This window comes from Zootoca vivipara, chromosome 3 (genome assembly GCF_963506605.1).
Source record: "Zootoca vivipara chromosome 3, rZooViv1.1, whole genome shotgun sequence".
Lineage (NCBI taxonomy): Eukaryota > Metazoa > Chordata > Lepidosauria > Squamata > Lacertidae > Zootoca > Zootoca vivipara.
In genome coordinates this window covers 87,047,415-87,068,758 of record NC_083278.1, presented here as the reverse complement: position 1 = coordinate 87,068,758, position 21,344 = coordinate 87,047,415, and the positions used below count along the sequence as shown (strand labels likewise).

General features: G+C 44.7%; 1 protein-coding gene across 2 annotated transcripts in view; it reads right to left on the bottom strand.

Moving 5' to 3' along the window:
• TOGARAM2 (TOG array regulator of axonemal microtubules 2) overlaps positions 1-21,344 on the bottom strand; it is a 60,240-nt gene that overhangs the window by 8,498 nt on the left and 30,398 nt on the right. For both annotated transcript variants that reach the window (XM_060272956.1, XM_035110505.2), the window contains 9 exons: positions 18,520-18,684; positions 16,151-16,292; positions 13,927-14,032; positions 11,210-11,445; positions 10,436-10,594; positions 7,436-7,553; positions 6,239-6,342; positions 4,296-4,494; positions 2,537-2,753 (listed from right to left, as the gene is read on the bottom strand). In XM_060272956.1, the coding sequence (XP_060128939.1) occupies positions 2,537-2,753; positions 4,296-4,494; positions 6,239-6,342; positions 7,436-7,553; positions 10,436-10,594; positions 11,210-11,445; positions 13,927-14,032; positions 16,151-16,292; positions 18,520-18,684 (1,446 nt within the window). The remainder of the gene's footprint in view (positions 1-2,536; positions 2,754-4,295; positions 4,495-6,238; positions 6,343-7,435; positions 7,554-10,435; positions 10,595-11,209; positions 11,446-13,926; positions 14,033-16,150; positions 16,293-18,519; positions 18,685-21,344) is intronic.

The window sequence follows — 21,344 nt, the reverse complement described above, 5'->3', positions numbered from 1 at the left end:
ACGAATGTGGGAAACTGATAGAAACTAGCTTTATCATGTGACCAGGTGCTATCATCACCCTAGTACACTATATTTTTCATCAGATGCTGGGGCTTAATAAACAAATCTCATCATGTGACCTTCCTATGAACAATTGATATCCCCATTCATTCATTCATTCATTCCATGTTCATGCTTGAAGTGACAAGTGGTCATCTGTTTATGCCTCTGGCTCTACGCGTTCTCAGCTGTACATTTGTTAGAAATCGGATTTGGTACCAGGTTGAGCGACATGACCACCGCAACCCCAGAGTCGTCCATGACTGGACCCAACGGTCAGGGGTCCCTTTACCTTTATAACATAAAACTGCTTCATGACAATATTCATAGAAGTCAACTATTTCCATGGACATTCTCCACATCCAACATGCTTTGGAAAGGACTTCCAGGATATGGCAACTTACAATCTGAGCACATGCAGAGCATTCACAAGACTGGTTCAACATGCTGAAAGCCACCAGCAATGCCAATCCATGTTTAGCATGCTAACGTGAAGAACTGCTGTGATGGAAAATGCTACTGAGACCCAAGCTACATGTCTCAAGTGTTTCCCATTGGTTTGTTCTAATCTTCTAAACCCATCCCACGCTCCCAGCCCATAGTTCTGCTTGATTCTACCTTTCAAACATGCTCATTGATCCAGGTCCAAGTCTCCTGACTATGTAAGCCTATACATGTTTGCTCAGAAAAAAGTTACATAGTGTTCCATACTTTGCTTCTGTCCTGGCTTTAGTCCTGCCTCTAATAAGCATGTTCAGGACTCTTTTCGGGTGGTGTCTCTCCACATGCTGCAGAATGAGATGGGATTGTGGTGGCAGAATGTTCAGGTTCAGACTGCAGGTGTGAAACATCACATTTCTTAATATTCTCCAACATATTTCCTGCAAGTAGAAAACCAGCAGGGCAGGGAGATGGCAGGACCGGAACCTCTCCCCTTGATGTCCTAAATTTCTACATGAATGGAATTTTTAATGTGGTGAACAATGAAAAATGTGGACCCACACCTGAAATCTGAAATTATAGCATTCACTCTTCCATCTTAGAAACAGTTGTAATGCATATGTTGGTCCAGCCTTCAACGTAAAGCTACTTTTATAACACCCAAATTCTATTTGAAATCAATACCAAGAGCAATACTGTACAGAAATGTATTTGCTCCTACTGAGTACGTACAGATCACCCAGGACAAGTCCCTTTAGCCACACTGTACGAGCTTTTAATGAGGCGTTATTCCCTGACAGCAGCACATTTTCCCCTAGTGACCCTCACTGAAAGGTCGCCTCTCATTTCAGCTCCAAGTCTGCCTTCATTCCACATGCATAACATTTCTTTTCTTGTAAGAATTTAGCACTGGGGAAAGGTGGCAGATTTACAGCTCCAGAAACAGGTTTACTCTGTGTAGAGAAAAGTAGAACCAAAGTAGTACAGGTTTTTTTTAATTTTAAAAAAACACAACCTGGCACATCTCTCCATAAGCAGTAAACCAACAATAGGGCTAAAATATGAAACTTAAGCTGTCATAAATTATGTTGGTTTTCTTTCATTAGAGTTGCTCTGTGAATTTGTTGCTTTATTTTTACTCTTCAGAAGGGGAATGCTTGTGGGAGTAGGATTTTCTGCCTCAGATGCCAAAGTAACATGGCTGGCCATGGGTACAATGTATCCTGACAGGGGGCAGCACACAGAATTCCATTTCTTCCCCAGGCAGCAAAATATGTTGAGCCAACCCTGGGTAGGGAAGATGAAGAAGGAAAAAAAAACCCCAAAAGCCAAAATTAGGCTGTAGCTATGAGATCAGCTTATAAACTCAGATATCAAGCTACACATCTTAGATTCTGAGATAAACAAGTAATGGCTGCTCCCCATCCCCAGATAATTTTTAAAACACTTAAAAACTATTTTTAAATGTTTCATTTTAGCCTTGTAAGTGTCTACCCTACAAGCAGCTTCATAAGAGAGCCTTCTATGGAGGCATATGGGACATACCTGCCAAGTCTCCTGCTGAAAAATGCGGGATCAGCAGTGGCGCGGCACCGGGGCCGCTCTTCCCATGTGTGGGCACCAGAAATTGGGCAGAGTGGCACCGGAAGTCGCTTCTACGCATGCCTAGCGGCCATCTTGGTGGTGGCTGCATGGCGGCGGCCATCTTGGTGATGGCTGCCGCTGTGCGGCCACCACCCAAATGGCCGCCGCCATGCGGCCACCACTAAGATGGCCGTTGGGCATGCGTAGAAGCGACTTCCGGTGCCGCTCTGCCCGATTTCCGGTGTCCACACATGGGAAGAGCGGCACCCAAAATGGAGGCTCCCTGGCAGGTAGGAAATCTGGGGGATTTCTGGGATTTTTCTCCATTCAGGAGAACAGCGGGAAATGGATTAAAATCCAGGGGTTTCCCGCGAAAAACAGGATACTTGGCAGCTAAGATATGGGATCCAGCCTTGATCTCTGGTGGGAAGCAATATAAAGATGTGATAGAAAGGTAAACATAAATAAATACCTAGATGAATAATCATTTTGTCCAGCACTTTCACTGCAGCATTGTAGATCCCAGAATTCTTTGAGTTTAGGTTGTCAGTGACTACAGTCACCACAGAGACCAGGACTGGATTCAAACCATCTTTGAGGATTGGGATCATGGAAGCAACCGACTCTAATGCATACAGGTTCACTTTCTTGTTCGAGTCCTGAAGTCTCGGAGTAAAAGCATCAAAGATCTGTTAACATAAAAAAGAACAAGTAAATCCTACTGAAAATAGCATACTGCTCTGTTAGCACAGAAAAGTGGGGAAACAGAGTCAGTTACAAGTCTACATATGGAAGCAAAACATTTTAATATAGTGTCTTCACAGCCATCAGGATGTACTACCATTTCTCAAGTTATAGTGGAGAGATGTTGTTGTTGTTGTTGTTGTTGTTGTTGTTTAGTCGTTTAATCAAAACAGTCTACTGGGAAGCACTGGCGCATTTGTTGTTGTTGTTTAGTCGTTTAATCGTGTCCGACTCTTCGTGACCCCATGGACCAGAGCATGCCAGGCACTCCTGTCTTCCACTGCCTCCCACAGTTTGGTCAGACTCATGTTGGTAGCTTCGAGAACACTGTCCAACCAACTTGTCCTCTGTCGTCCCCTTCTCCTTGTGCCCTCCATCTTTTCCAACATCAGGGTCTTTTCCAAGGAGTCTTCTCTTCTCATGAGGTGGCCAAAGTATTGGAGCCTCAGCTTCAGGATCTGTCCTTCCAGTGAGCACTCAGGGCTGATTTCCTTCATAACTCAGAGAAGCTATGAACTATGCCATGCAGGGCCACCCAAGACAGACAGGTCATAGTGAAGAGTTTTGACCAAACGTGATTCACCTGGAGCAGGAACCGGCAAGCCACTCCAGTATCCCTGCCAAGAAAACTCCATGGACAAAGACAACAGGCATAGTGGAGAGATAACTCCCAACAAACCAAACTAAAAAACTGGGGATAATTTTGGTTTGACATAGGGTGATATCCTTGGCTAATTTATTGCGTCATGATTCATTTTGAGGAAATTTTACAAAAGTTAGCTCTATGATGTTGAAGGAATAATCAAGCCAGGATCAGCAACATGTACAGTAGTTAAGGGAGGGCATTGATTGATTGATTGATTGATTGACTGATTGATTCTTTGGGTCATTAACAGGATGTGGTACTCTATAGTTGCCTCCCTGCCCTCTTGAAAGTAACCAGTTTTGTTTTGTTTTTAACTCCTCTAGATAACCTGTAAATGCACACTACATTCCTGGAAAACCAGTATCTCTTCTTTCCACAGTTTACAGAGAGATGAAGGCCAAGAAGCAGCAACTGCTACGAAGGTTCTTCAGAAACAGCAGCACATCAAACATTGTCCTTACATAAGGGCAAAATATATGTTATATTAGCTATGTAGTTGTGCATTTAAGTGCCAACATTCCACACTGGGATCTTAGCATGGGGCTGTAACTCAAAATGGAATATTAGCACGGTGTGGGGAGGCTCAGAAACTTTACTCCCCACTGTAGCCCTAATCCAAATTGTGTAATTTGAATGGGGGGGGACTTTCCATTCGGATCTCTTTTATTGTACCTGCAGGTGCAGGGCCCCCAAATCTGGATCACAACCGCATATGGGTCAAGGATTAAAGCCTCTTCCCCCATTACGCTACCAATTGGGATTAACATGGCCCAACCTAATCTCAGCGAATGGGTCACCTGTATTAAGGCTACTGGCATCCAAATGTATGGCATCCAAGTACCTGTATGATATTTGAGGACACGAGCTGGGGGTTGTTCTTGCAGTGCTCCATGAGTAATGCCACTCCCTCCATTCGCACCTGGAATTCCTTCGCCATCAGCATCTTGTTGAGCTCCTTGAGCTGCTCCATCATTTCGATGCTACGAAGGGATGAGCGGCGAGCCACCGCCTGCGGGATGCTTAGGACATCTGGGGCAGAGCTGGCATTGAGAACCAAAGGTTTATTCATTGTGTTATGCATTCATAGTACTTAAATGACAGCACTCTGTGTTATCTTGCCCAATTACATGTGCTCATGACTAGGAGTGCGGAAATTGCCTGTTTCTGTTTCTCATTTTTTTCAATCATAGCTTCTGTTCTTCCACGTTTCCACATCTGTTTGTGGTTGTGGTTGTTAAAAAAAAAATCCTCATGAAAATTCATCTGTGTCTTAGTGTGAATTTATCTACACACTTTTATATGCAGTTTTGCTTGCTATATATTTTTGTACACAATTTTCATAATTTAATGGCTTTTTGTTTGTTATTTTCATGAATAAAAGCATGTTATACACACACTTTAGTATCTGCATTTTTTGTACACATTACTCGGTTGGAGAATTGTCCTGCAAAACATTAATAACTGCATACGCTGAAAGATAACTGTGTTTCAGTTCTCCAGTTGTTTTGGGAAGGGCCAATTGGGCACGTTCACCTTTGAATGCAAACTGATATGAATTTTTCCTCCATCCCTAACTCAGGAGTGAGCACCAACACATTTTTTGAAATTCAAAAAGTATAATGCACCAGAGCAAAATGTTTTAACTTACTGAACCCACATAATTCACTTTGGCTGTAAAGTTATTGGATGTGCCAAACTGGAAGCTGTCTGGCAAATCGGGTCCTCCCTCAAAGAGGGACGTGTTGCGGTGAGACCTAGAGACCGACCTCCTGTGTTGTGGGTGGGTAAGATTGGTCAGCCACAACACCCAATTGGTAGGGTCCCTCAATGTTGGGTTCAATCTGGCCAATGGGGCGCAGTCCAAACGGATCAAGGGACCTATATATTCACATGCATGTGACCCAGACCTTCCTCTTTCGGTGTGTGCATTCGGAACACCCGCCCACCTCTCTCTACTTCTAGGGCTTTGTTGTGCTTGACCTTGCTATGCCGCCTGTCATTGGGACAGGGGCACGGCAGGAATTTCCCCCACAAGTCACAACTTGTAAGGTTGCAGATAGGCACTGGTTCAGGTGATAGGGATGGGAGAACGCTCTCGCCCTCCCTATGTGAAGGGTATTCCGTTAAAGGAATCCAGGGACTCAATGGTTTGTTCAACCCTGAGAGGGGTTGTGCCCGTGCCTGAGTCCAGGGGGACATCTGGGTGGTGGACATAGCCTGTTCCCGGCTTTCCACCTATCCAGGTGTTCACCCTTGGCTGACCTATGCTGGTGCCCTGGGTCAGCGCTACCTGCAAGGGTGCAGGGAGCTAGTCTAACCAGAGCCTATGCAACCACTCACTTTCTGTAATCAATAAAGTTGTGGCCTAAATTCTGCCAAAAACCAAACCAAAATTTGAGACAAGTGTGAATTTATTTAGGGGGGGAGGTCTCTGGGTCTGGATATGCAAAAAATGGAAGTGGGGAAAGTGAAAGAAGGCTGAGGTGGAGGAAATCAGGAAGGTCCTGTCTAAGGTATAGAGAGCAAGGGGCTAGGATTCATGGGGATGGGCAGCACGTGCTTCTGGTAATGTCATTCAATAACACAATCATGTGTCCTAAAAGGGCCTTTTTAGCAGACATTTTTATTGAATGGAGGAAACCACAATGGATCCCACAAAAACATGTCATGCTAAAAGATAGCAAAAAGGGAAGCAGCTCTAAGCATGCAGGGCAAGTGAGTTCACACAGTGTAGCCAACTGGGCTTTGAAGGAAATTTTAGAAGAGCAAAGGGGTGCTCCATACCTTTCTTCTGAAGGCAGGCTGTCCAGTGATGTTGTCAGACTGCTGTTCTTTGACCCTCTGTGGCTTTTGGCAGAAGGAGCTTGAGACGACTGGTCTTCCAACCCCTGCATAGATAAAGGCATAGGCCAGGAGTGGTTAAGCTTTCTTGAGTCAACCTGGCCTTTAGTCAACCCTCCAAACGCTACATGCCAGCGGTCGGTGTGGCCCCAGTAGTTGTTTCTGGCTCCACTCTCTTATACAAACACACAGGCACACACACACCCTCCATAGAAAAGAGCTGGAATGGGAGGGTTATTGCTCCCACTGCACTCATCAAATGATCAAACTGATGACTGGGGAGGGAGCAACCCACCCACCCCCACTGTGCCTGCTTTAAATGTGCTTTCGTTTCACTACAGCTGCCATCAAAATCAGGGGGGCTTGGGAAGTTGTATGACCCCTGACATAACAAAGAGGGAAATTACACATAGACAAGCTGCAGTATTTTCAGACTTTTTCTATAACATTTGAAGAGGGGATGTATGGGCACAAACATATGCTTAAGATCATAAGAAATTCTTTGCTGGATCATGCCAATGGCCTAGCCATTCCAGCATCCTGTTCTCACAGCGGCCAATCAGATGCCTGTGAGAAGCCTGCAAGCAGGATGTGAGTGCACAGAGGGGGCCGGAGACATTTCAGCACTGGAGACAGAACACCCCCTGCCACCCCCCACATTGGAGGGGGGCATGAGGTTCAGAGAAGGCCTCGTCAAGCCTTGCCAGCCCACCAGACTACAGTGGGGAGGGGAGCTTCAGAAAGCACTTCTCTTGAAGGAGAATCAGTTTCCAAAGCCTCCTTCCTGCCCAGTGGCAAAACTGGGTGGTGGAACGCCTCCCCTCTTGCCAACTTGGTGAGAGGGGAGGCGTTCTGCAGAGCTTTGCTGCTGGTCAACAAGTCTGAGAGATTTCATACATCTTACTCTGAACATGATTGAGCTTGGATCCAGCCCTCTAATTTTTATTTACCAAAGAATGAAATATATTTGATCTTCTGATTCCACTTTCAGTGCAAGTATTTCTTATAAAAAGATTTTATTAAAGCTTTTTCATAGTACAATAAGATAAAAAATAATCTAAATAAAAACAAAAACAGAGAGAGAAAGAGGAAATAAAACACCAAATCTTTCCAACACATTCTGTGCACCTCCATACTCACTTTCTGCTTAATTGCAGCCATGACATCACGCAAGTTATGTGACGGTAGACACTGCTTCAAATACCCATCAAATTTTGAATGGGACATAAGGATGTTCAGCATCTTCCGGCCATAAAATCTAGCACAGGGAGGGAAAAGTTAATTAAGAACATTTGATGGCAAAATTTTGACTCTGTTTCAGAAAGTGCCATTTGTCTGGTTCAGGGTTCGTCCAACCTCTCAGGCCAAGTGGGCCTCAATAGTACTTCGGCACAGAACCCGTGAGCCACACACTGAATTAAATTTCCATATTGTAAATCAAAGCGTTCGCAATATAGTTCGTATTATTTAACACAGAGAATTAATATAATTAATTCTGGGTGAAATCCCATGGACAGTAATACTAAAAGGGAAGGGAGTTCATGATGGTTGGGAGTTTGTTAAAAGGGAGATATTAAAAGCACAACTTCAGGCAATACCAATGAAACGGAAACATGGAAGGTGCCTAAAGAAGCCAGGCTAGCTATCTAAAGAACTTTTGACTGAGTTAAGATTTAAAAGGGATATGTACAAAAAATGGAAAAGGGGGGAAATCTCCAGAGAGGAATTCAAACATATAGCCAGCACGTGTAGAGACAAAGTCAGAAAAGCTAAAGCACAGAATGAACTCAGGCTCGCTAGAGAGGTTAAAAGCAACAAAAAGGGCTTTTATGGGTATGTCCGTAGCAAAAGGAAAAACAAGGAAACAGTGGGGTCACTCAGAGGAGAAGATGGTGAAATGCAAACAGGGGACAGAGAAAGGGCAGAACTCCTCAATGCCTTCTTTGTCTCAGTCTTCTCCAAGAAAGAAAACAACGCCCGACCTGAAGAATATGGAGCAGATGATTCAGCAGGGGAAACACAGCCCAGAATAAGTAAGGAGGTAGTACAAGAATACTTGGCTAGTTTAGATGTATTCAAGTCTCCAGGGCCAGATGAACTACATCCAAGAGTATTAAAAGAACTGGCAGAGGTGATTTCAGAACCACTGGCAATAATCTTTGAAAATTCCTGGAGAACAGGCGAAGTTCCAGCAGACTGGAGGAGGGCAAATGTTGTCCCTATTTTCAAAAAGGGGAAAAGAGAGGACCCAAACAATTACCGCCCAGTCAGCCTGACATCAATACCAGGAAAGATTCTAGAGCAGATCATTAAGCAAACAGTCTGTGAGCACCTAGAAAGAAACTCTGTGATCACTAAAAGTCAGCATGGGTTCCTGAAAAATAAGTCATGTCAGACTAATCTGATCTCATTTTTTGACAGAATTACAAGCCTGGTAGATGAAGGGAATGCTGTGGATGTAGCCTATCTTGATTTCAGCAAGGCCTTTGACAAGGTGCCCCATGATATTCTTGTAAAGAAGCTGGTAAAATGTGGGCTAGACAATGCTACCATTCAGTGGATTTGTAACTGGCTTACTGACCGAACCCAAAGGGTGCTCATCAATGGCTCCTCCTCATCCTGGAGAGTAGTGACTAGTGGGGTGCCACAGGGTTCTGTCTTGGGCCCAGTCTTGTTCAACATCTTTATCAATGACTTGGATGATGGGCTTGAGGGCATCCTGAGCAAGTTTGCAGATGACACCAAATTGGGAGGGGTGGCTAGCACCCCAGAGGACAGGATCACACTTCAGAATGACCTTAACAGATTAGACAACTGGGCCAAAGCAAACAAGATGAATTTTAACAAGGAGAAATGTAAAGTACTACACTTGGGCAAAAAAAATGAAAGGCACAAATACAGGATGGGAGACACCTGGCTTGAGAGCAGTACATGTGAAAAGGATCTAGGAGTCTTGGTAGACCACAAACTTGACATGAGTCAGCAGTGTGATGCAGCAGCTAAAAAAGCCAATGCAATTCTGGGCTGCATCAATAGGAGTATAGCATCTAGATCAAGGGAAGTAATAGTACCACTGTATTCTGCTCTGGTCAGACCTCACCTGGAGTACTGTGTCCAGTTCTGGGCACCACAGTTCAAGAAGGATACTGATAAGCTGGAACGTGTCCAGAAGAGGGCAACCAAAATGGTCAAAGGCCTGGAAACGATGCCTTATGAGGAACGGCTTAGGGAGCTGGGTATGTTTAGCCTGGAGAAGAGAAGGTTAAGGGGTGATATGATAGCCATGTTCAAATATATAAAAGGATGTCATATAGAGGAGGGAGAAAGGTTGTTTTCTGCTGCTCCAGAGAAGCAGACACGGAGCAACGGATTCAAACTACAAGAAAGAAAATTCCACCTAAACATTAGGAAGAACTTCCTGACAGTAAGAGCTGTTCGGCAGTGGAATTTGCTGCCAAGGAGTGTGGTGGAGTCTCCTTCTTTGGAGGTCTTTAAGCAGAGGCTTGACAGCCATCTGTCAGGAATGCTTTGATGGTGTTTCCTGCTTGGCAGGGGGTTGGACTGGATGGCCCTTGTGGTCTCTTCCAACTCTATGATTCTATGATTCTATGATTCTAAATACACAATTACTGAGCAAAATATAAATGTCTTCAAAAAACAAATCACAAAATAATTCAGAAAAGAAAAATAGAACCACCACAGATTTTGAAGGAAGTATACCATTATTCAAGACATCAAAAATACTTTTCATTGCCAGCACTCATTCATAATAAAAATGAATGTATGTACCAATGTGTTCTAGTGATGAGAGTATTGGGCTAGATCAGACCTGGGAGACAAGGGTTCAGATTTCGCAAACCTCTTTGGGGTAGCTGGTGGTGGTGGTTTGGTTTGGTTTGGTTTGGTTTGGTTTGGTTTGGTTTGTTTGGTTTGGTTTTTTTACAATCGAGTGGTATATGAATTTCATGAAATGAATGAATGAATGAATGAACCACTCCCGCCATACCTGGCCATTGGCCATGCTAGCTGGGGCTGATTGGAATGAAGTCCAAAACACCTGGAGGGCTGGGAAAGGCTGGTCCATCTCAGCTTACAATGAAATGCATTCAAAGACTCTCAGCTGTTTGGCTGGCAGTTTACCTTGTGTCTTGATTGCAATCTTGAGCGAGCTTGACCAGCGTCTGCACCAGAAGTTCTGTACTCTCCCGGTTGCCCGAGAGCAGTTTCTCTGCCCCAATCTGCTCCACGATGGTCAGCAAGTGTTCAGCCGCACATTTCCGGATGAGGGGGTTACGGTGGCTGCAAACACAGTGATCCTAAGAATGAGACCTCTTCTTTTCTTATACTGCAAAGTGAAAAAAAGACCTGGGCGCCTGGCAGCTACCCCAGCTTGTCTCGGCCAAAATATCCCAACCCAGCTAGTTCTGACCCTATCTGGCAAACTGACTTGCAGGGATGGGGAACCTGAAAGTGAAATTTGGCTTAACTTCATGCGGGCGGTAAAGGAGGGTGGGAGCAGGAAAATGGAAAGGGGGCAGATGAAACAGATGGAGTGGTTGAAGGAGGGGGGAGCAGCCCTCTGTAAGCCATCAGTTCAGATCTCTAGCGAGAGTGTTTTGCCTCAGCAAACCATAGGCAAGGAAGAAGAGGGAGAGGGAGAGGGAGAGGGGGAGGGGGAGGGGAGGGAGAGCGCATGGGGTGACCACACCCATTTTGGACTCCAGCCCCACCCATCATTGTCATGCATCCCCTGAAAGTTTACCCCCAGCCCTACTCTACTTCAAAATAACAAGTCATGGGTAAGAAGAAGAGCTGTGAGGGCCCAGAAAAAAATCTAGGGAAATTGGAGGGAGGGAAATTGGTCCAGATATAACCGAGGAAGCAAGCATGCAGAGGAAAAGGCCCTTCACGTACTTCACTCCATTGGCCATGAGGGCAGCCATCGCTCGTGAGGGGGTCACATTCTGCACCATAACACCCAAGGATTGATCAGCTGCTTTCTGAATGAATTCACTAGAATCGCCTGCCTTCTGGAGAAGGACCCGAGAAATCTCTTCAACCTCTTGGTCCATATGCTTCTTCATGGCCTTGAAGAGGTCAGCTAGGGTCCCAATAGCAAACCGGGATACTTTCGACCGGAGGTTGCTAACCTGGCAATGGAAACGTTACAAGCCGAAATGTTCACACATTCACACGTTCCTGTTTGCTGCTGCAAATATTGACACACCAACCAAAGGCAGGACAATTTATTTGTAATTTTCCACAAAATGCCACACTTCTTATCAAAGTGTGGGTAATAAACCAGGATGTGCCAATCAAGTCCAGTCCCTCTGAGTGTACCTCTGTATTATCTTCCTGTCATGAATAGGAGGAACATGGAATTTTTTCAGTTTTGATAATGGCTCCATCTGAATGGGCACCACGACCTGCAGATCTAACCTAAGGAAGGAGAGTACTAAATCAGGAGCTCCTAACCATCATTTAAAACATATGCATGCATAAATGCTTAATATAAATAAAAGAAATAATAAACCATTGGGGGGAAACTCCCAAGTCAGCTTGCTCACTGGTTTGAGGCAACTAAGGAACTTTTTGCTGTTGTACTCCACATGAGAGACAATAAATAAATAAATCATTATTTGTGCCCCAGCCACTCTGGGCAGCTTGCCTCAATTTCTCACACACAATACTTAACAGGAGCTGAATGTCCTGACAGACAGGGATGAGCTGCCAATGCCTGAAAAGACTGGAAAGAGTTCTAAATATTTCTCAGTCCTAATTTCTTATATTACTTTTTAAAACTATGAACCGAAAAAAGGATTTCTGGAAGGGAAGTAAGCCATCCATTTTTTTCTTTCTATGTATAAACAGACACCCTGCCATCAAAACTTTGCTTGTGTTTTGCAAAGTGGGAGGGTTTGAATCCCACAGAACTGAATCTCACATTCAGATAATTAAAGTCTGAAGACGGTCCAACCTTTCCATTAACAGGGAATCAAGTCTACATCCATGATAATTTCAGAGAGAAGCCAGAGACCACAAATTACACAAATGGCCAGCCATAATTTGCTGCAGATGACAGAAGGCTTAATGGCCTTGCCAACTTTGCTATGTTAACAGCCCAGTCGCCTGATCAAACAATGAGCAAGTGTAGAAATGGTCCCTGTGGCTTCTTTTACCTCCTGCTTTTTATTACAAGGGTTTAAAATGAGAACAATAAAAAACCTCTCCATTAAGCGATCAAATAAACAGCAAAGCTGCTAAGAGCAGCCGTTGGGTAAATAAGCTCCCTAGAATCCAAGAACTGGCTGCCTCACAGAGTCCAGCACATATCGTATTTGGGTTTGGGAAAATGTAGGTAGCTCGGATCAGCTTTTGTTCTCCTTTTTCTGGGTGGAAATAGAAGAAGCATTTTATACAAAGAGATGCAGTTGATAGAAGAGACAGAATCAACATGGCTGGACTTACAGGTTCTTCTGTGAGACATGCTGAATTTGGGTTTCAAAAACTAAGTACAAAATGCATGTACATCAGGTCAGAAACGAAAGCTACATATATGACTAGACTGTATCTTTCAATCCACCTCCGATATACATCAGAAAGGCCCTAGTCCTTTCCTAATCACTGCTTTAAGTAAAGTATACACATCTGGGTCCTCAGTAACTGATATGATTCACGGGTACAAGAACCCAAGTACATTTCTCTTTCTTCTTCGTACCTTTATTTCAGACAGATCTTTGCCACTTACATTAATACATAAAATAGATTTATTATATAAAACCATGGCAGAACCCAAGTATTTGCAGATGCAGAGGCCATAGCTTTCAGAAGGTCCACATGATGCCTGTCCTCTTCAAAAGGCCACCCCATATATTTCCTCCATTTAATCCAGATTTGCTGTTTCGACCATTTTGCTTTTTTGTTTTTACTTATTGGATTTTCCATTGAAACAGTAAATCCAGATTATATGGGGAAATAATATGGGACAAAACTTGCATGCCTCAGCAGCACTGAACAGATAATAGAAAGCCACGGGGAAGCACCCCTACAGAAGTATGGTGCAGGGTGGACACCAAAAAAAGCCTCTGAAGATACTACAGGTTGGTTTATCTGGCTTTCAATCTAGACACCCAGAGAAATTTTTTTAAAGTGACCTTCTAGGTCGTGATAGCTATTAAGCATCTGAGGATGGCTTCTAAAATGACTCACTGGGCTGGGCTCCCAGTGGGCAGGAAAATGGGACCTCGGCTCTCCTTCTTCCATGGATACTAACTCAACTTTCATTCTTTCACTCCATTGCAATTCTCCTTGCTAAAATAGAGTAAAAAGTCACTGAAAGCTTAAGTTTCAGAAGCAGACAGCTTTGTGGAAAGTGAGTAAATGCATGCAAATTTAATTAATTTGCATGGATTTATTTTGTGCTGAATTCCCCCCTCCCCCGTGCAGGTTATACACAGCTTATTAATTGCTTATTTTTCCAGTAGAGATGAAGAGCATATTGGGCAGCAATAGGTATAGACAGGTATAAAAGCTGCTGAGAGACCCATTGGCTAAATAAAAACAGATTGGAAAGTGTCAGGTAAGCCACAAGAGAAGATAGATTGGACATATGTTAAATGCATATTTCCCACCTCCTTTGTGGCTGCCAAGGAAACATCATGAAGTCTACACTGGAGAACTTCTGAATGGCAGGTAGCCAAGCATCGGATGCTGAAGAGTCCTTTCTCCTTCAGATGCCTGAGAGGCAATTATCAGAAAGATGGAGGGAGAGAAGAGAAGGGAAATTATTGGTCTCGCCTGGCATTTTGCAGAAACAGGATTTCTCGCTGCAGTAAAAAGAGTCTGAAAATGAGACGTGTCACAGAAGCCACACATTGGGAATACAGAAAAGCAAAGATGCTGAATTTTAACAGAAGCTCTTATACACTATGGTTTTAAAACTACTATTGGGGGAAAATACATTCCACTGTGCGCTGGACAGAATCTCCTATGAATTAAGCTGAATAAAAGAGTGTGATTGATTTACTAGTTCCACATGATAGGCTCCATCCTTGGAAAGGGCTGAAACCTGCATGGCAAGTTTTTCTCTTGAGAGGCTCAAGAGGTGAAGCTTGTGGAGCTCCCCCCCCCTCTTTTTTTAAAGGCCAATAATCCATCCCAACTCTGCCTTTCTGAATTAACAGCACCACCTGCAGGTGATCTGGCAACAAAAATGAGCACAGGTGACAAATTCCAGAGCAACAGCTGCCAGAGAGGTAGATGTGTTTGTACTCTCAGCAACAAGAAACAATATTGTGGCACCTTAAAGGCTAACAGATGGATTGTAGCATAAGCTTTGTGGATGACGGCTCACATCACAAGACGTGTGAATTGTTGTCACTGGTTGGCAGATATATCCAATGAAAAAGGAAAAAAAAAACCATGTTAACTGTGAGGTCCAGCGGCAATGAAGACTGAATCTTCCACATCTTTTTGAAAGCACAGCTTTTATGTTTTCCATAGAAAACTAATGCTGTGTGTTAGGATAGGCTTTTTATCAAGTTGTATATTTAAAAAAGTAGGATTCTCTATGGGAATTTCCAAATTAAATGTGGTAACATTGTGCAACTCACTGGCATTATTTCAATGTCTGGGGGTGTTAACCAGGGTCACAGCCAGTCCTACTATTAGACAAAGTAGGGCAGCCACCTGAGGCAACTTGATTTGGGGTGTCACAAAATGGCAGCTAATTGTTATTTAATTATTATTAGATACTTACTGCCTGCAAGTACTTTAGGGAGTTTCTTCCTCGGGTGCCAATATAAGTTGCCTGCCCTTGTGCTTGATGTGCATGATGTGGGAATACTAGTGCTGCTCTGCCTCAGGCAGCAACATCTCTTGGACCTGCCTTGGGCAAGGTTGTATTCTTGCCCCCTTGGTGTTTATTTTGTATCTAAATGAACTTGACAATGCCCTTAACGCCACCCTCCAAAACTTGACAGCAGAGGCAATTGAGTCTTACTTTATTGTCTAATGATGTGGTCTTATTATTGTATTCCAGACTCAAGTCTTAAAAGGCTTTTCGGTCATGTTTTCTAAGTCCTGTACTACTCTAAATTGTACTGTACAGATAAATCAGGGGAAATTACACATAGCAGTCACTGAAAAAGGTTTATTCAGTGGAAGTGGCTGCTTGGCAGCCAAATTCTAATCAAGAGCTACACGCTGGCATTGCTCTTGTCTCACACATAGATTCCATGCTGTCCAGAAAGCCACTCAAAGCAGGACAACTCCACAGAGGTGTCAGTTATAGGATGCTCGTGGGACAGTATTTGACTGAACAGTTCCACAACTTGCAAGGACTTTTAGCTGCCCAGTGGAACTTCCCTGCCCTCTCCTCTCCCCATTTGACCCCTGTGTGCCCTGTAGACCAGCTCCCAAGGATTGGGGGAAACCCTGGAACAGGTTTAGGGGCAGCACAAGGAGGGCAGAGAAGTTCCAGCTAAACTTCATTTCCCTAGCAGAACTTTTTAGTTGGACACCATCCATGGAGTTGAATTCAGGGTATGGGGCTTAATGGGGCTGGGTGAAACAATAGGAAGGCAGGCTGCCCTGACATTGCCCACAACCTTTTGAAACAAGCTCACCGTTTTCCCAAACTGGGCTTGTGAAAGTCCACCATCATTTTGGTATCCTCTGTGGGTTTGTGGGAGGGAAGGAATGAGACAAAAACAGATGGGGTGTGTGCTGTCTGGAAACCAGAGGAAGTGAATTTGAATCTCACTTTATACTGCAGCCTTCATGCAGCAACAAGGCCACTCGCCTACCTTTATAGCATGAGGCACAGGGGAAAGGTACAGTTTTCTCTTTCCTTACCAATCGTTGCTATTGAGCCACTTCAGAGCATCGACCAGCCCCTGCTCTGGGTAAGACAAGGGTCTTATTTCTAAGGCATCTCTATTTACGAGGTCCTCTTCCCATTCCGGAGAACCCTGGAGGTTTGCTGGCAGGGAGTTAGCTGTAAGTATGAAGCAACAACAGCCAGGCATATAAATGCAATTAACACTGGCAGTCAGGAAATTACAATTAACACTACAAATAAGTTGGTGTTATAAGGAGTCGTATTTCATTTTACTGTTCCCATGCAGTTGTAGATGCATATCTGAATTGCATTCCATTGAAAGGACTGCAGCGAGAATAGACCGTTTTCACCGAAGTGTGTATTGGGCTAAACATCCCATTTACTCCGAGTCCCATGAATGGCTTCTCTGGTGGGGGCAGAGTTGCACCAGGCAGTGGAAGCCCACTCTGCACCATCCCACCTTTCCACTATACCCTATTGTGACATCAGACTGATCTGCAACACTGAAGAGGCATCTCACATTTCAGCTCGATGTTCGCCTAACAAGACCTCTTCTCCTCACAGAGGGGAGGGGTTGTGAGCAGGAGTCGTTTCCCGCTTCAGCAGGGGGGCGTGTTCAACCCCCTGCCTTAGCCTACCTCCGCTGCCGCATCAAGCCCCTCAGCCATCAATGGAGTTGGCTGAGGGGCAGAGTTATGCTGCATTTAAGCAGCTGTGGCAGCTCTCCATCCCTCAGTCAGTTTCCTGCTTCCATCGGATCTCCCATCCTCCCTCCCTTTAGGTCATCATTCTTTGCTTTTGACCTTGCTATGGACTTTGGTTGGTTGCCTTGGTTGCCCAAGAGGCCTGGTGGGAATTTTTTATCCATTTGGGAAATTGGCACCAGCCTCTTGGTATTTTTGCCTACCTCGTAGCAATTCATCACAACTTCCCGGTATTGGCGGTTAGGCATTGGAATATGTGTGCTGTGTTGGAGGATAGGGTATGGCGATCACCTACCCCTCCTCTTTTGGGTATTCCATTAAAGGAATCCGGTGGTCGTGGATCCTGTCCGATGCCCTGCTGATGGCTAGGGCCATGGCATGACCCCCGGTGATGTCAGGGGAAGCTTCCAGTTGTATTTGCATCAACAAGCTCCTCCCTCTGTTAGTTAATCCTTAAAATGACTCCCCGCTAAGCGGGGTGGGGTCATGCATTGCTTGTTCTATCCAATGCCTAAGCCAATACCTCTCACACGCTGTAATCAATAAAGTTGTGGCCTTATTTTGCCCATTAACCTAAAATAATGTCTCTGTGTGATTTATTTAACTCTATGCGGGTGGCGGCTCCTCGACTCACAATTATACCACACAGGACCATATCTGTTTTTAGAGAGGCATAACTTTCCAGGAGGACCCGGTGAAGTGCCGGCATGGCATTAATATCAAATCATCCTGGCAGCCTGCTTTGACTGCAAAATCTAAACCATTTCATGAAACAAGGTGATACAGCGGCAGGCCAAAGCAAAACAATAATAATCACTATAAAGCTTTCTATGGACAGAGGAGGATGCTGAGTCATAAGCTATTTGCACAGAGACCTTGAAAGGGCAGGAGAAGCAGGGAGAACTCCAGAGGTAAATAAATAGAGGGTAGTTATCTCTTTGCTACCAGGTGGCTCACTAGAAGATGGGGGAAATGGAAGAGATGGGGAGCAGTCCACTGTACAAAGGCAAATTTTGCATTCTCTTTGGCTCTGCCCAATACTCTCTTGTGGCCCTTGGAAAGTACCGGTAGGCCAGAAGCAAATGTGGCCCTCGTGCTGAAAGAATTTCTCCGGTCATGCCTTACACGCTCCCAAAAGGAAAGGGCCACAAACAATGAGGGGGTGCAAATAGAGAAGTGGCTGCAATCAACCTGTTGGCTTTTTGTAGTAGTGTCATAGTTAGGGAGTTCCTAGGGCAACCTGTCAGTTTTCCATATTTGCAACATGAACCAATGCATGTTGGTTCAGCAACAGGGATTGTTTGATAATTTTGCACCTCATTTTATCACCCACGGTTGGAATCTTACGCACCGAGTTCTTCTGAGCTACCCAAAAAGTTTCAAGGCACGATCCTCCACAAGCAGGCCAGTCCTGTATTTGTTACTTGTGATTTCTGTTTTATGCAATATTGGAAAAAACTCAATACAACTTCCATTAAAAAAAAGTTTCAAGAAAAACACCAGTGAAAGGAAAAAGTGATATTGCTAGCTTAGCTGAGATTATAATACTTAAAGCAAGAAGTTTCTTTTCCCATTAATTTTTCCAGTGTGCATTGTGGTTATGGGGGTGACCTTTCTTGTGCCTGATACTGTTGACAACCATAAAACCTGCATTTGTTGCTGGCCTGTTTGTGCCTCACCTGAAGCATGCCTGAGGAAGCTACTGTCATGGTTGATGATGGGGATGCTGGGCAGAGAGGGCCTGTTCACCCGTTTCTTCAGGGATGTCCCAACAGGAGCTCTGCAGGGATTGCTCAGACTGAGGCCAACAGGGGTGGTTCCATTGCTTTTAAGTGGCCCGGAACCTGCAGAAAGTAATTCATGGAAGTCAACAGAGAGTGAAGGGAAGGGAACTAGCAGCTGAAAGAACATAAGTGTCAGGGAGGAGCCAGTGGCTCCCAGTTCCCCGGAAGGGAACTTTGGGGGGGGAGAGAGGACATTGGGCCCAAGGAGGAAGGAGATAATGAGGGGAGAGCTGTCGGAGTAAGTCTAGAGGCTAGAGATCCAGGAAGTTCACAGGAGCAGCAAGGGTTAAGCTTGAGCTCAGAATCGGGGTAGACTCCGCCATTTTACAAGCTGCTGGAGGGGCAAGCGCAGGCCTCAGCAGAGATCTGAACTGAGTGACTCTGATGGGTGATTATTACATGCTAATGACCTATTGTAAATACTGTAAATAAAGTCCATAAAAATGTCCGGAGGGAGGCTCTCGTGGTGATTGTTGTGAAGAGAGGAAGCCACGTCAGCCCTGACAATAGGGCCAGTTCCAGGTTTGAGAGGCACCTAGGCAAAATGTGTAGGGGGGGGTCCCCCTCTCTGGTGGTGGGCCCCTGGTGGGCTTACCTGGTAGCAGTATGGACAGCAGCATGACTCCAAGCAAATCCTGAGTGGGTGGAGCCCACTGTTTAAACTTCATTCCCCTGAAAGCCTGGACAGGGGAGACTACTATTGGTTTCCACCAGCAAGTAAGTACCTTGTTAGTCTCTCAGGCTTTTGGAGTTAACTATCATAATCTGAGGCCCTTCTTTGTGTGCCTCCCCAACAAGAGGTCGCATGGCCTCTTGCTGTTGCTGTTTTTTGTTAATTGGCTGTTTTTAACATTTGTATATATTATTTGCTCATAGTATTTTTATGCATTTCTGTAAACCACAACACATCAATTGATGGGGATTATGTTTCTTCTACGGTAAGAAGGAGGGCACTCCACAAGTTTGGAACAGAAATAATGCATTGCTTAAAACCGCCTTGGAATCATATTGACATGGTGAAGTGTGCTCTGCAAATTTGGAGAAATAATAATAGTAATAGTAAAAGTAATTGCATTTATGACCCACCTTTTTCTCCAAGGAGCTCAAGTACCGTACTAATAGAAATAGCAGCAGTAATAGTACAAGGTAAAGGTAAAAGCCCCCTGGGTGGTTAAGTCCAGTCAAAGTCGACTATGGGGTTGGGGCACTCATCTCACTTTCAGGCCGAGGGAGCCAGCGTTTGTCCACAGACAGCTTTCCAGGTCATGTGGGCAACATGACTAAACCGCTTCTGGTGCAATGGAACACCGGGACGGAAGCCAGAGTGCACGGAAATGCCGTTTACCTTCCCGCTGCAGTGGTACCTATTTATCAACTTGCACTGGTGTGCTTTCAAATGAACTGCTAGGAGCTGGGACAGAGTGATGAGAGCTCACCCCGTCATGGGGATTTGAACCACCAACCTTCCAATCAGCAAGCCCAAGAGGCTCAGTGGTTTAGACCACAGCACCACCCGTGTCCCTACAGCAGTAATAGTAGTAACTATGGGACTTTGAACGATATGCAAGAAAAGCCCCACCACATACACCCAGCTCTCTGGGGCTGGCATTCCTACATCTCCCACCCACACTAAAGAGCAAGAGCAAGTGACCTTGCACCAGAGCCTTGTTCTGGCAGAGTGCTGACTCTGCTGCTGCTGCTGCAGACCTTTGTGGAGTTTATACTGCAGCACAATCACTACATGTCAGTTGCAATCAGATCACTTAGGGAGCTCTGCCATAAACCTTCCTCCTCCCCCATCTTAAATATGCACTCCTATTGTAACAGCTTGGATATTTCATCTGAAAAGCATCACATCTCAAGGGTGTGGAGGGTGTTTAAATCAGGGGAAATTCTTACTGTATGGCTAAGTGCTTCCTGCGCATGAAAATTTCCTCCTGGCTATAGTTTATTTAATAAAATTATAAATTTTGGCAAAGAGCATCTGCATTGCTTGACTGTAATTGCTGCAGGTATACTGAAATATGGGTGTGTTTCATAGTGATGAGAATAGATCTCCATTCAACATGGTCCAGGAACTAGAATATTATTACAGGCTGCCTTCTTGGGCAGTCTCTCCATTGCTAGGGTAGCTCCCTTTTTAAGCGTACCTTTTGTGAAGTGAAGTGAAATCGCTGATAAAATACACTGCATAAGTGTCAAAGTCACAGATTGTTCAGCATTATAAGTGCATTCTTCCAATATTGTTCCTGTCTACCAAAGTACACAAGGACACATCTCAACTTTTCACTAAGAAAAGGGTCAAGTTCAATGAAGACGACGGGGTTGTGGGAGCATTTCAAAGTTCACCAGGTGCTGGTCCATTGGCCCAGTTCTCACATAGGAGGTGAGGAGGCAAGTCTGTATGTAGACTATATCACTGCAGGCTGCAGTGGAAGACAGAGGAGGCTCACATGACTGCCACTCTATATACCAGGGATGGAGAACATAGACCAGGCATCCCCAAACTTCGGCCCTCCAGATGTTTTGGACTACAATTCCCATCTTCCCTGACCACTGGTTCTGCTAGCTAGGGATCATGGGAGTTGTAGGCCAAAACATCCGGAGGGCCGCAGTTTGGGGATGCCTGACATAGACGCTCCAGAGGTTCTTATAGTCAAATGTCCATCAGCCCTGGCCATCCCAGTCAGGGATTCTGGGAGATGTCTTCCAACAACATC